General features: G+C 44.0%; 1 protein-coding gene and 1 non-coding gene across 2 annotated transcripts in view; one reads left to right on the forward strand and one right to left on the reverse strand.

The window, feature by feature from the left end:
- The window catches only part of LOC126194652 (muscle-specific protein 300 kDa), a 607,158-nt gene that overhangs the window by 130,246 nt on the left and 463,341 nt on the right, over window positions 1-13,571 (forward strand). Inside the window, exon 2 of the mRNA XM_049932837.1 lies at window positions 8,542-8,603. Coding sequence (XP_049788794.1) covers window positions 8,542-8,603 — 62 coding nt within the window. The remainder of the gene's footprint in view (window positions 1-8,541; window positions 8,604-13,571) is intronic.
- On the reverse strand, window positions 6,870-6,944 carry Trnat-ugu (transfer RNA threonine (anticodon UGU)). The gene has a single exon. It is a non-coding gene; the product is annotated as a tRNA-Thr (tRNA).

The following is a 13,571-nucleotide window of genomic DNA, read 5'->3' on the forward strand; positions in this document are numbered from 1 at the left end:
GGAGTCCTGTCAGTGAACAAAAGCACGATGAGTCGTTGGGCGAGACGTCTGTCATTATCGCAACATGGTCACGCGAAACGTGTCCAATCTCCCGCGTCCCAGGCGGCCAGGCGCACACAGCACCTGCAATGTTGGAACGTGCGGACAGTCTCGTTCGAGGTGTTCGACGGAGCACAATCAAACACCTCGCTGCTCAACTGGAAGTGTCTGTTGGTATTGCTGACACATTCCTCCACCCGTTGTGGTACTCACAGGTGTGTGTCCGCTGGTTTCCTTGCCGCCTAACACTACCATAAACAGCAAAATGGTTCAAATGGCTCTGAGCACTATGGGACATCATCTGAGGTCATCAGTCCCCTAGAACGTAGAACTACTTAAACCAAACTAACCTAAAGACAACACATCCACGCCCGAGGCAGGATTCGAACCTGCGACCGTAGCAGTCGCGCGGTTCCGGACCGAAGTGCCTAGAACCGCTCGGCCACAGCGGCCGCCGCATAGCCTTCAAAATGGCGTCTGTAACGGAAGTGCGTTCCAAGCAGAGATCTGTTTCTTCGGCGAAAAATGAGAGCTTCGCAGATATTCACAGGCGCTTGCGGAATGTCTTCGGAGTCCTGTCAGTGAACAAAAGCACGATGAGTCGTTGGGCGAGACGTCTGTCATTATCGCAACATGGTCACGCGAAACGTGTCCAATCTCCCGCGTCCCAGGCGGCCAGGCGCACACAGCACCTGCAATGTTGGAACGTGCGGACAGTCTCGTTCGAGGTGTTCGACGGAGCACAATCAAACACCTCGCTGCTCAACTGGAAGCGTCTGTTGGTATTGCTGACACATTCCTCCACCCGTTGTGGTACTCACAGGTGTGTGTCCGCTGGCTTCCTTGCCGCCTAACACTACCATAAACAGCAAAATGGTTCAAATGGCTCTGAGCACTATGGGACATCATCTGAGGTCATCAGTCCCCTAGAACGTAGAACTACTTAAACCAAACTAACCTAAAGACAACACATCCACGCCCGAGGCAGGATTCGAACCTGCGACCGTAGCAGTCGCGCGGTTCAGGACCGAAGTGCCTAGAACCGCTCGGCCACAGCGGCCGCCGCATAGCCTTCAAAATGGCGTCTGTAACGGAAGTGCGTTCCAAGCAGAGATCTGTTTCTTCGGCGAAAAATGAGAGCTTCGCAGATATTCACAGGCGCTTGCGGAATGTCTTCGGAGTCCTGTCAGTGAACAAAAGCACGATGAGTCGTTGGGCGAGACGTCTGTCATTATCGCAACATGGTCACGCGAAACGTGTCCAATCTCCCGCGTCCCAGGCGGCCAGGCGCACACAGCACCTGCAATGTTGGAACGTGCGGACAGTCTCGTTCGAGGTGTTCGACGGAGCACAATCAAACACCTCGCTGCTCAACTGGAAGTGTCTGTTGGTATTGCTGACACATTCCTCCACCCGTTGTGGTACTCACAGGTGTGTGTCCGCTGGTTTCCTTGCCGCCTAACACTACCATAAACAGCAAAATGGTTCAAATGGCTCTGAGCACTATGGGACATCATCTGAGGTCATCAGTCCCCTAGAACGTAGAACTACTTAAACCAAACTAACCTAAAGACAACACATCCACGCCCGAGGCAGGATTCGAACCTGCGACCGTAGCAGTCGCGCGGTTCCGGACTGAAGCGCCTAGAACCGCTCGGCCACCGGGGCCGGCTATAAACAGCAACGAAAGCCCATTTGTGCAGAGTTGCTTGCGCGTTACGAAGCTCATCGTAGCATTTGTTGTCGAACATCTTCACAGGCGATGAAGCATCGGTTTATCGCTTTGAACCGGAAACAAAAAGGCAATCCATAGAGTGGCGCCAGTCCACCTCTCCTCCGCAGAAAAAAAAAGTGTAAAGCCGCACCCTCACCGGTAAAGTCATGGTGACGGTCTTCTGGGACTCTGAAGGGGCTATTCTGTTTGATGTCCTCCCTCATGTTGCAACGATCACCTCGGAAGTGCATTGTGATACCCTCAGGAAATTGAAGAAACGACTTCAGCATGTTCGTCGCTACAAAATTCAAATGAACTTCTCCTTCTCCATGACAACGCAAGGCTTCACGCAAGTTTGCGCACCCTAGAGGAGTTCACAAAACTTTATTGGACTGTTCTCCCTCATCCGCCCTACAGCTCGAGTCTCGCACCTTCCGACTTCCATCTGTTTGGCCCAATGAAGGATGCGCTTCGCGGGAAGCAGTACGTGGATGGTGAGGTTATTGATGCAGCAAGACGTTGGCTGCGACGTCGACCAGTAGAGTGATAGCATGCAGACATACAGGTCCTCCCAATAAGGCGGCGTAATGCCGTCGCATTGAACGGAGACTATATTGAAATATAGTGTTTTATGGCCAAAAGACTGGGGAATAATAATGGTGTATAGGAATTCCGGATGAAATCATCCTCCTTTCAGAAAAATGTGTTGCACTATTTATCGAACGTCCCTTGTACATTTATCGATTTCATGAATCTCTAGGACGTGTAAAGAAGCCAAAGATGTACATTTTATTTAAATGCGATAAAATGAAATTGAATCAGATATTAATAAAAGAGTGCAAGAGAGAAATGTATTTTATCAGTGTGTGAAAGGCTTAGTCTGACGAAGGGAGGTGCCAACAAAGTGTAAGGAAGTGCTGTACAGGACATACTTTACACCCAGTGAACTTCCTAAGAAGTACGGGGCCGGCCGCGGTGGTCTCGCGGTTCTAGGCGCGCAGTCCGGAACCGTGCGACTGCTACGGTCGCAGGTTCGAATCCTGCCTCGGGCATGGCTGTGTGTGATGTCCTTAGGTTAGTTAGGTTTAAGTAGTTCTAAGTTCTAGGGGACTGATGACCACAGCAGTTGAGTCCCATAGTGCTCACAGCCATTTGAACCATTTTTGAAGAAGTACGGAAAACGTGGAGAGGGTGTGAGAAATGAAGACGTTAGGAAGGAGGTTGGAGCACAAAAGTTGAATGGTAGACGGAGGAGGTTAGGTTAAAATGGTTAGGATATGTAAAGATAAGGGCAGATAGACGAATACCAAATCGATGTGGTGCAAGAGAGAGACCTAGAGCAGGATGAAGTGAATCTATCAAGATCATTTTAAGAAGTAGAGATTTGTACTGGAATACTGGAACATAACAGGTACGGAAGGGTAAAGGGGGAAAGTAGAGAAATACTAAAATTTCCCAACCTATCCAGTTGCTAGATAAAGGGAAACTAGAACGACGGTAACTAGACGACTTAAAACTATGAAATATTATATTACAGCGCTAATGTTGCTCCTAAAATGAACGAAAACATCAATTTTAAGAGTTTCATTGACGATATTCTTCAATGACGTAAACGGACTTTCCGAACAGAAAGTTCTTTAACTCAAATTCCACGACATTAATATTTAAGATCCCCTGGAAGGTTGTTGAACACCTGTCTGACAATATATTTAGCTTCTGCTCGTATTTGATGTAAATTTTTCAAATAATCCTAGTTCGGAAATGCACCTTCGTGCAGCCACATGCATAAAACAGCAACCCATAAGCTAAGAGCGCTTGGAAGTGTGCCCATTTAAACTAACTTGCCCCGCCCAACACTATAATGTAATAACTTGTCTTGTCTAGATATCTATGAGACACGATCCACAACCGCTTTGAATTTTCTGTTGCGTAACACTCTTTCCTGCACATTTTCCTCGACGCATTGCAGATAGCGAATCTTGCTACAGTGCTGTACTTCTCGGCACGTCCGACAGGAAATGCCAGTCAGCGCGCTTTCTCGAAAACGTCTGAATCGGAAATTCGTGACATCAGCGACCATGTTCATCGTTATATGAGCGAATGAGCAAACAAGTTGTAAAATCTACCGCAGAAGCGATAGCAGTGCCCAGGCACACACATTTCCGCAGAATTGACATGCAGCCGACTACGGAGTTAGGCACAACTGTTACTCCGACACAGTTTCTAGCACACTCCGATTCTCCTCGTTCTGTTTTCACTAAGCAAGTCAGTACAGGCGGCCTGCAGTTTCACGTGTAATAATCATTTTTCCAAGTTTATGTCACACAAAATTCATCAGAAGTATCGGAGTAATCAAAGAACCCGGTTACCAAAGAGGTTTATACTTTTTATGTGAAATAGCATGGAAAATATCGTTATAATTATCATTGCATCAAGACAGTATTATCTAGAAGACAATACCCGCAACAGTTACCATATTCATCTAATTGAGAAGCTAACTGTTGTGCTACCGACTAAATCGCAGTGATATTCAGTCGTAGTTCCTAAGAACCTAAAATGTGGAACTAGCACGGTGAAGGATCCCATATTATGCTAGCAAGTTAATGTTTTTTCCAGCCAAACCGCTGAAGAGAATTCTTCGTCAGCGACGAAATGTGTTGGTGCTTATTTGCTCGAGGAAGAATAATGCTCCACAACGTTCGAATGCACATCCACCACACGGACATTACTGTTGGAATAGTAGTCGTTTAGTTGGAAAACTTCTCACCGCAGAAGCATAGCTGTAGTCTCCTTGTGAGCTATCAGATATGTCAGCAGCGCGGAGAACTGGCTATAACACGAACAGCAATGATTTCCAAACATACTGGTCATTGACAAGCTTTATTCAAGGTTGTGGTAAAATAATATATTCAGCGAAGGACGGAGCCACTGAGTTTTGTAACACCTCACATTACATTATGGTTAGTTATAATTACGCAAAAACAATTCTTTGATTTCCATATCCAGACTACGCTCACTCATGGAACTGCGTGTAATGTTCTCCTTGGATTCTGCAATAGTTTGACGGTGACTGTTGTCCATTTCTAAGCCAATTGCCATATCTGAAAGGCGGAGTTTGTTCTGCCAGCCGAGGTCCACAAAGAGAACACTTAGCCCTATACGCCGCCTAGCGACAGGTACTCGGGCTGTTAGTGAAAGATGGTGTTTTTCAGAAAATAAATTTAGTTGCTCTACTTTATACTCGCACTTTTAATTTGCCAAATAAATAACCGTTTCAGTATCAAAAGATCACGAAGCCATCTTACAGTAAGAGAAATCACTATACACAGTTGCAACACTCATTGGAAAATATTTGTAAAATATTTTTCTGTATGACTGTATGATAGTTGTCGTACAGAGTGCAATCTTAAAATGTAGTAAGCTCCTTAGCCTGACGCGGAGTCGTAAAAATCGCTTATCCAATTAGGTGTGTCACTATAAGTGAAAGTCAGTGCTATGAGTTAAATAAAATCAAATTGCCGCGGGAAGTGACAGATGACCCCCGTAGGTACAGTGTTTTTTAAAAGAGTAAAAGATATATAAAAAATAAAAGTTGGAAGTAAGAAGATAAATATTTAAAAAATATAATAAACGAAAGAATCCCCTCTGTAATAAAACATTAAAGGCAGAACAACATACCTAAATTGCTGTGCTACACCGACCGTTTATATACGGTTCATTCTTTTATAAAACATAGATTTAATTATAAAATTTTCTAATTAGGCAAGTATTGTTCATATCAGTAGCATTACATATAGACCAGCGAAACACCAATGTACGTTTTGCATAACCACTCGATTCAACACGCTCTTCAGCCACAAATTTCTGTAGATCTGCTGTTAGTATACTAATATTTAGTTTCAGCGTGAAGAGATGGGCTCAGCTGTCACTCACACTCACAAATCCACGCAGAAAGTGATTTGAATTATCTTTCAAATGGCCATACACTGCTGAGAAATTAATTTTCGTATTTGCTCGTGTCAGTTTTACAAAAACGGCAGTGACAATATCGAACAAAGCACATCTCGTAGTTAATTCTTAGAGAGAAATGTATCGCACTCATTTACTCATTCTTCTAGTTCTTGAAGCAGTTTCGCGACGTCTCTCGTATGAAATACCTTACTCTACGTTAGAATTCAGTCAGCCACATCTGCTGAAAATAAAGAGGGCATACGTATCTTCAGCAACTCTGAATGAATTTCTTTGACATTAAACTGTAAAAAACAAACAATTTCATGACTGCATGGTATTCCATTTTATCCATTGGAACAAAAGAGGAAGGGAGAATAGGGATTAACGTCTTGTCTACGTCGAAAGGACACAGGAAATTTTGAAACTTGTGGTAAGTTGCTGTGAGACCAAACTGCTGAGGTCATCGGACCCTAGGCTAACTTACGCTAAGGACAACACACACACCTACGCCCGAGGGAGGACTCGAACCTCCCACTGGGGGAGCCGCCCGAACCCTGGCAAAGCACCAATAGACCGCGCGGCTACCCCGCGTGGCGAAAGGACGCAGGGAAGGAAAGCGTCTGCGCCCTTTCAAATGAAGCATCTCTATATTTGCCATTTTGGAAAACCACAGAAAACGTAAATTTAGATCGCATACGAATTTTACAACCATCCTTCCGAATAGGAAATCAGAGTCTAACTGCTGCGTCATTTCGTTCGGTCCATTTGAACGAAACGCACTCTACATTATTAAAATACTGTATTAAACTATTCCATAGAAAAAGTTGACACGTGACTTATGTTTAAGCACAACTTGTAACAACAACGAAAGTTAAAATTTCTTCAATACTAACTCTATCTCAGCTAGCATTCTGAGAACATTGGTATCTACCTGACAAAGTTGTATTTCTGGAAGAACGCTTTTAGTATTCATTTACATTATTACTATTATTATTGTTTATTACTTTTTCATACCTTAAAACGCGTTATATACATATCGTGCGAGAAGAAGGATGCAGTATCTTTTATCGGCACAGATGTCAGCTGAAGACTATTTACAATGAAATGAACACCCTGAGCTGCTTACAGGCGTTGACATACGTCAACGGGGACAGATGAAAATGTGTGTCCCGACCGGGACTCGAACCCGGGATCTCCTGCTTACATGGCAGACGCTCTATCCATCTGAGCCACCGAGGACACAGAGGATAGTGCCACTGCAGGGATTTATCTCTGGCACGCCTCCCGCGAAACCCACATTCTCAACGTATTGTCCCGCACTACATTCGTAGTGCCCCTGCCCATTATACTCATTCCTCGCTGCGCGTTGCCGATTCCCGTAAGAGTTCGGGCACTGTTTGTGCATTCGTACAGAAGAAGAAGATGGTCAAGTGGCCGGTGAGCCTTAACTATATATATACACTAAGATGGTTTCTGTTCTTTCGGACATGTCCGAAAGAACAGATGCCATCTTAGTATATAAGAAGACTAATTTTACTTCCAAAATAGACTATAATGATATTTTTGTAGACTGAGTCATTTAACTGTTTTTATATATAGTCCGTTTTAAAGGAGATGGCATTTGACAGAAAGCGAGATGGAGTACTCCCGCCAGTAGTAAATCAATCCTCTTTAGTTGACACTTGCACTGGCAAAGTGTTGTGCTTGTCAGTTCTCATTAAACCTTTGCAGTAGGATATTCGTGTAACATTTACTCTCGCATTCCTTACGATAAACCATGAAAGAAGTCGAAAGAGGGGCTTAGACGAGACAACGTAGAAATCTTATTCCATTTATCAGTTTCGGAACTTTTGTGTGAATTGTTCAGGAGATACAGACTTGTATCTTCAAAGTTGTGACAAAAATAATTTAAAAAAAAATTCTGAAGCCTATAAACAGCAAACGGAGCGCAATACATAACTTGGCAAAGATACATGGAGATCGAGATCGTAATCAACGAAAAAAATTTATTTCAGAGAGTTCAATAGTTTTCAAAATATGACTTGATATAGCTTCCTGGCAGATTAAAATTGTGTGCCAGACCGAGACTCGAACTCGGGACCTTTGCCTTTCGCGGGCAAGTGCTATACCAAACACGACTCACGACCCGTCCTCACAGCTTCAATTCAGCCAGTATCTCGTCTCCTACTTCCACTTGCCCGCAAAAGGCAAACGTCCCGAGATCGAGTCTCGGTCCGGCACACAGTTTTAATCTGCCAGGAAGTTTCAGTACAGCGCATCTCCGCTGCAGAGTGAAAATTTCAGTATGACTTGATAAGTCTGAAGTTGTTTCCCGGACTGGAAAATTTCTTCCGTTTCAAAAAAAAGAATTAACGTAGCTCTGTTCCCAATCAAGATTAATAACAGTCCTTTCACTTGCTTAAAGGCACTACGCGGATCCATACCACATTTACATTTTAGATTTTTACGTGATTTTTGTAGGAGATACAGACTAAGCAATTTTCTGTCATCATGGTGAACGCAGTGATATGGCAGTAGCCTGCAGAGACAGTTTATCGCGACAACGTTGCAACTTCGGACTCTCAACGTCAGACGCCAGCAAATTAAAATCTGCCGATAATAATTCTCATTTTTACACATCTAACGACCGATTTGTGCATCTAGGGCGCTCAGGTGCCATAATCCGATTTCTTGTATTCCTCGCGACAAGATTAGCATCGTAGCACGCCCAAAGCTTTTCACCCGCCTCGAATTACTGACTATATAGCATTAACACATCTTGTTTCCTACGCCTATAAAAAGATGTGTTAACTAACTTCTGTTTTCTTCTGTTTCAGATGAACAAGAACGCGTACAAAAGAAGACATTCGTCAACTGGATCAATTCGTATTTATCCAAGGTGAGTTTTGCTTCTTTCTGTCTCAAGATTTCTGGTGCTACCCTAACTGCACTTCATTAGCATAAAAAAGGTCTGTTCAGAAAAATAGCGTATCTTTTTTGAAATACTGTTCTTGTTCAACTTACATAAGTTTAATCGTTGTTCAAAATCAACTGGTATGTATTAATATGAAACACAATTTTCACAGTATGAAACACGTAATAATAAACCAAACCCATTAGAACCTGGTCATGCCAACGATGCTTCCTTCTCTGGTATAATCCTGCTTATTGTACTCGAGCTTTGAAAATGTGTGACCTCATGCCTCTGCGTGGGTGCACGCGAAGCGAAATTTTAGTTATGTAGGCGTGTGTATCGGATCTTTACGCAAACTACAACCTACGTCGAAGATGTTTTCCGCACATGGGACGAGACGTTGGGCTTTTCCGGAAATTAACTGACCGTAGCACATAGCATGACAAACCGGCCGTAAAACTTTGCATTTTACGATGCGATTGGCTTACTGTTAACAGGCGAAATATCCTTAGGTTTCAAGAAAAGTGTAATTCCAATTCCAAAGAAGACAGGTGCTGACAGTGGTACTACAGAACAACCAGTCTTGCTTCAAGACACTGCTCAAGCGAATTATTTACAGAAGAAAAGAAAAACTGGTAGAATCCACCCTCGGAGAGGATCAGTTTGGGCTCTGGAGGCATGTAGGAACACGTGAGGTAATACTGACACTATGACTTATTTTAGATGATAGGTTGAAGGAACGCAATCCTACGTTTATAGCAATTATAAATTTAGATATTATTTGACACTGTGCCACACTGCCGACTATTAACGAAGGTACAAGCATCCGAAATAGGTTCCCACATATGTGAGTGGCTCGAAGACTTCTTAAGTAACACAACCCAGTCTGTTGTCCCCCGCGGCGATTGTTCATCAGAGACAAGGTTGAAACGTCCCCTTAGAAAAACTTATGAATTACTGTGCTGAAAAACCACTTACGTTATTTGCTTTTCAAACAGCTGAGCAAAACTGAACGTACTCAGACATTACTCTCTTTACTTATTCTGATCAACACTAAACTGACACACAATATTTTCAGCGCAATGCAATCTGACTTTCAAAAATCCCTACAAAAGAATGGCCCTGACTAACAATAACCTATACCTTTCATAAATCACTTACCTCACAAAAATCTTCGTTACTCGAACTACTGCAATACAGCGAGCGCCAATACTGCCAGCTAAATAAAAGATTCTAACTACTGAAGGCACTAACTACTGACAGGCATAGTTAGCAAATGAAAGACTTTGATAAAGAACAAACAATGTATTTACCTTAATAGTGTTCAAAAGTCGTAATATATGTATATATCAGTTCATGACATCCAGTCTTACAAATTTACTCTTTCTGGCGGACACACGTCCAGATCGTCCGCTCTCAAAACTCCGCCATCTCTCTCCCCACATCCACCACTGCTGGCGGCTCACCTCCAACTGCGCAACGCTACGCGCTCTTAACAGCCAACTGCCCAACACTACAATAGCGACTATTCCAACAATGCCACCCAGCCACAGACTGCACACAGCACAGCCAGTGATTTTCATACAGAGCGCTTCGTGGCGTTACCAACATAACCTAAGCAGCCTACTTACAAGGTTAACGTCAGGAGTGCCCTATGGAAGTGTGATAGGACCGCTGTTACTTTCTGTTCACATAAATCATCTTACAGACAGGGTAAGCAGCAGTTTGCTGATGATGCTACGGTGTGTCGAATTGTGACATCTTATGAGTGACTGCAGCAGGATACAAGATGACTTAGACAAAATTTCTACTTGGTGTGATGAATGGCAGCTAGCTCTAAATTCAAAAAGAAGCATGTTAACGTGGATGAGTAAGATTAAACAAACCCATAATATTAGAGTACAGCATTATTAGTGTGCTGTTTGACACAGTCACGTCAATTAAATATCAAGGGCAGCATAGTAAAGCAATATGAAATGGAATGAGCATGTAAGGACTGCTGTAGGGAAGGCTAATGGTCGACTTCAGTTCATTGGTAGAATGTTAGGAAAGTGTGGTTCGCCTGTAAATGATACACCATATAGGACGCTAGTGCGACCCATTATGGAGTACTGTTGGAGTCTTCGGGATCCACACCAGATCGGATTAAACGAAGACATGGAAGGAATTCAGGAGCGGGCTGCTAGATTTGTTACCGGTAGATTTGAACAACACGCAGGTATTACGAAGATGCTTCGGGAAAACAGGAATCACTGGAGGGAAAGCGACGCTATTTTGAGGAGCTCTATTGAGAAAATTAAGAGAATCGGCATTTGAGGCTGGCTGCAGAACAGTTCTACTTCCAACAACGTACATTTCGCGTAAGGACCATGAAGATTAGATTAGAGATATTAGGGCTCGTACGGAGGCAATAGACTGTCGTTTTTCCCCCGCTCCTTTTACCAGTGTAACAGGAAAGGAAATAAGTAGTAGTAGTAGTGGTACAGGGTACCCTCCGCCAGGCACCATACGGTGGCTTGCAGATTACGTTTATAGAGAGAGATTTTCACTATGTTAGAATACACGCTTTGAAATTATGAAGGTAGACGTGAATGTAAACTCCGTCCTCAGGCCCTGGCGGGCTCATCGGTACCTACCGACTGCCGTGTCATCCTCAGCGAATTGGCGTCACTGGATGCGCTATCGAGGCCCACGAGAGAGACAGGCCGCGACGCGTACGACACGAAGGTAGTCCTGAACTCGCTCGTTCGCTCAGCTCAGCAGGCAAAATGCGTTTCTAAACCTGTTAACTCGCAGCTGGGCGTGTAACTACTAACGAGAATTGCATCTTCCACTGGAATCTGCTGTTATGAAGTCTTGCTGATTAACAGTACTACAGCACAATTTAATTTAAAATCAATACTCGATATAAATGGTATAACGTCTTGTTTATAGCATTTAGTCTCTTCTGCTTAACAGTACTCATTACATGCTGGAAGTGGTGCCTTATACAACTGATAATCATTTTAGCATGATTTTATTTCATTGTACGCCAGTACAGCTGTAACAAATTAGGCCCATGTACTTCCCATCATTATAGGACTAATAACAGTAAGATTCCATAATTGCAGATTCCAGTAGAAGATTCAGTTTTCGTTTGTACGGACACGCCTAGTTACGAGTTAACAGGTGTAGAAACGTAGTTTGCTGATTTGAGCGAGCGAGCGAGGGCAAGACTACCTTCGTGACGTACGCGCCGCGGCCTGTCTTTCTCGTAGGCCTCGATGCGCTATAGAGGGGCGTGGGGCCAACACATTGCTCTCCCGTCCATTGTCAGTTTTCGTGTCCTGGAACCGCTAGTACTCAGTCGAGCAGCTTCTCTATTGGCATCACGAGGCTTTCACCCCGTCCCAGCCCGTGCCACCGTGGGAAAATTCCAAGCAGTACAGGGAATCGAACCAGGGTTCTCCACATGGCGGTCAGCCGTACTACGGAGGCGAACAATTCTGGAGTTGGCAGAGATAAAATACAGCGAGCGAAAGGTTATTTTCAACTTCTACAGAAACGAGACAGCAGTTATAAGAGTCGACGGACATAAAAGGGAAGCTGTAGTAGAGAAGGGAGTGAGGGAAGGTTGAAGCCTATTCCCCATGTTATTCAATTTGCGCAAAGAGCAAGTTCTACATCTACATGGACACTCTGCAAATCACATTTAAGTGCCTGGCAGAGGGTTCATCGAACCACCTTCACAGTTGTCTATTATTCCAATCTCGTATAGAGCGCGGAAAGAATGAACACCTATATCTTTCCGTACGAGCTCTGATTTCCCTTATTTTATCGTGGTAATCGTTCCGCCCTACGTAGGTCGGTGTCAACAAAATATTTTCGCACTAGGAGGAGAAAGTTGGTGATTGGAATTTCGTGAGAAGATTCCGTCGCAACGAAAAACGCCTTTCTTTTAATGATTTCCAGCGCAAATCCTGTATCATTTCTGTGACACTCTCTCCCATATTTCGCGATAATAGAAAACGTGCTGTCCTTCTTTGAACTTCTTCGATGTACTCCGACAGTCCTACCTGGTGCCGGCCGAAGTGGCCGCGTGGTTCTGGCGCTGCAGTCTGGAACCGCGAGACCGCTACGGTCGCAGGTTCGAATCCTGCCTCGGGCATGGATGTGTGTGATGTCCTTAGGTTAGTTAGGTTTAACTAGTTCTAAGTTCTAGGGGACTAATGACCTCAGCAGTTGAGTCCCATAGTGCTCAGAGCCATCCTACCTGGTAAGGATCCCACACCGCGCAGCAGTATTCTAAAAGACGACGGACAAGCGTAGTGTAGGCAGTCTCCTTAGTAGGGCTGTTACATTTCCTAAGAGTCCTGCCAATAAAACGCAGCCTTTGGCTAGCCTTCCCCACAACATTTTCTGTGTGTTCTTTCCAATTTAAGTTGTTCCAACGAGGAATCTGGAAAGGGCAGTAGAGTTCAAGGAGGAGAAATACGAACTACGATGTTTGCGGATGGCACTGCAGTTCCATCAGAAATGGCAAAGGACTTGGAAGAGAAGTTCAACGGAATGCGTAGTGGGATGAATATCAACAAAAGTAAAAAAATAGTCTAATGGAAATTAAGTAAATACATCCAGACGACAGTGAAAAAATTAGGTTCGCAAATGAGACACTGAAAGCAGTAGATGGGTATTGTTATTTTGGCAGAAAAATAACTGATGTACGAGGTGCATTCAAGTTCTAAGGCCTCCGATTTTTTTTCTAATTAACTACTCACCCGAAATCGATGAAACTGGTGTTACTTCTCGACGTAATCGCCCTGCAGACGTACACATTTTTCACAACGCTGACGCCATGATTCCATGGCAGCGGCGAAGGCTTCTTTAGGAGTCTGTTTTGACTACTGGAAAATCGTTGAGGCAATAGCAGAACGGCCGGTGAATGTGCGGCCACGGAGAGTGTCTTTCATTGTT

The sequence above is a fragment of the Schistocerca nitens genome, chromosome 7, assembly GCF_023898315.1.
Source record: "Schistocerca nitens isolate TAMUIC-IGC-003100 chromosome 7, iqSchNite1.1, whole genome shotgun sequence".
Lineage (NCBI taxonomy): Eukaryota > Metazoa > Arthropoda > Insecta > Orthoptera > Acrididae > Schistocerca > Schistocerca nitens.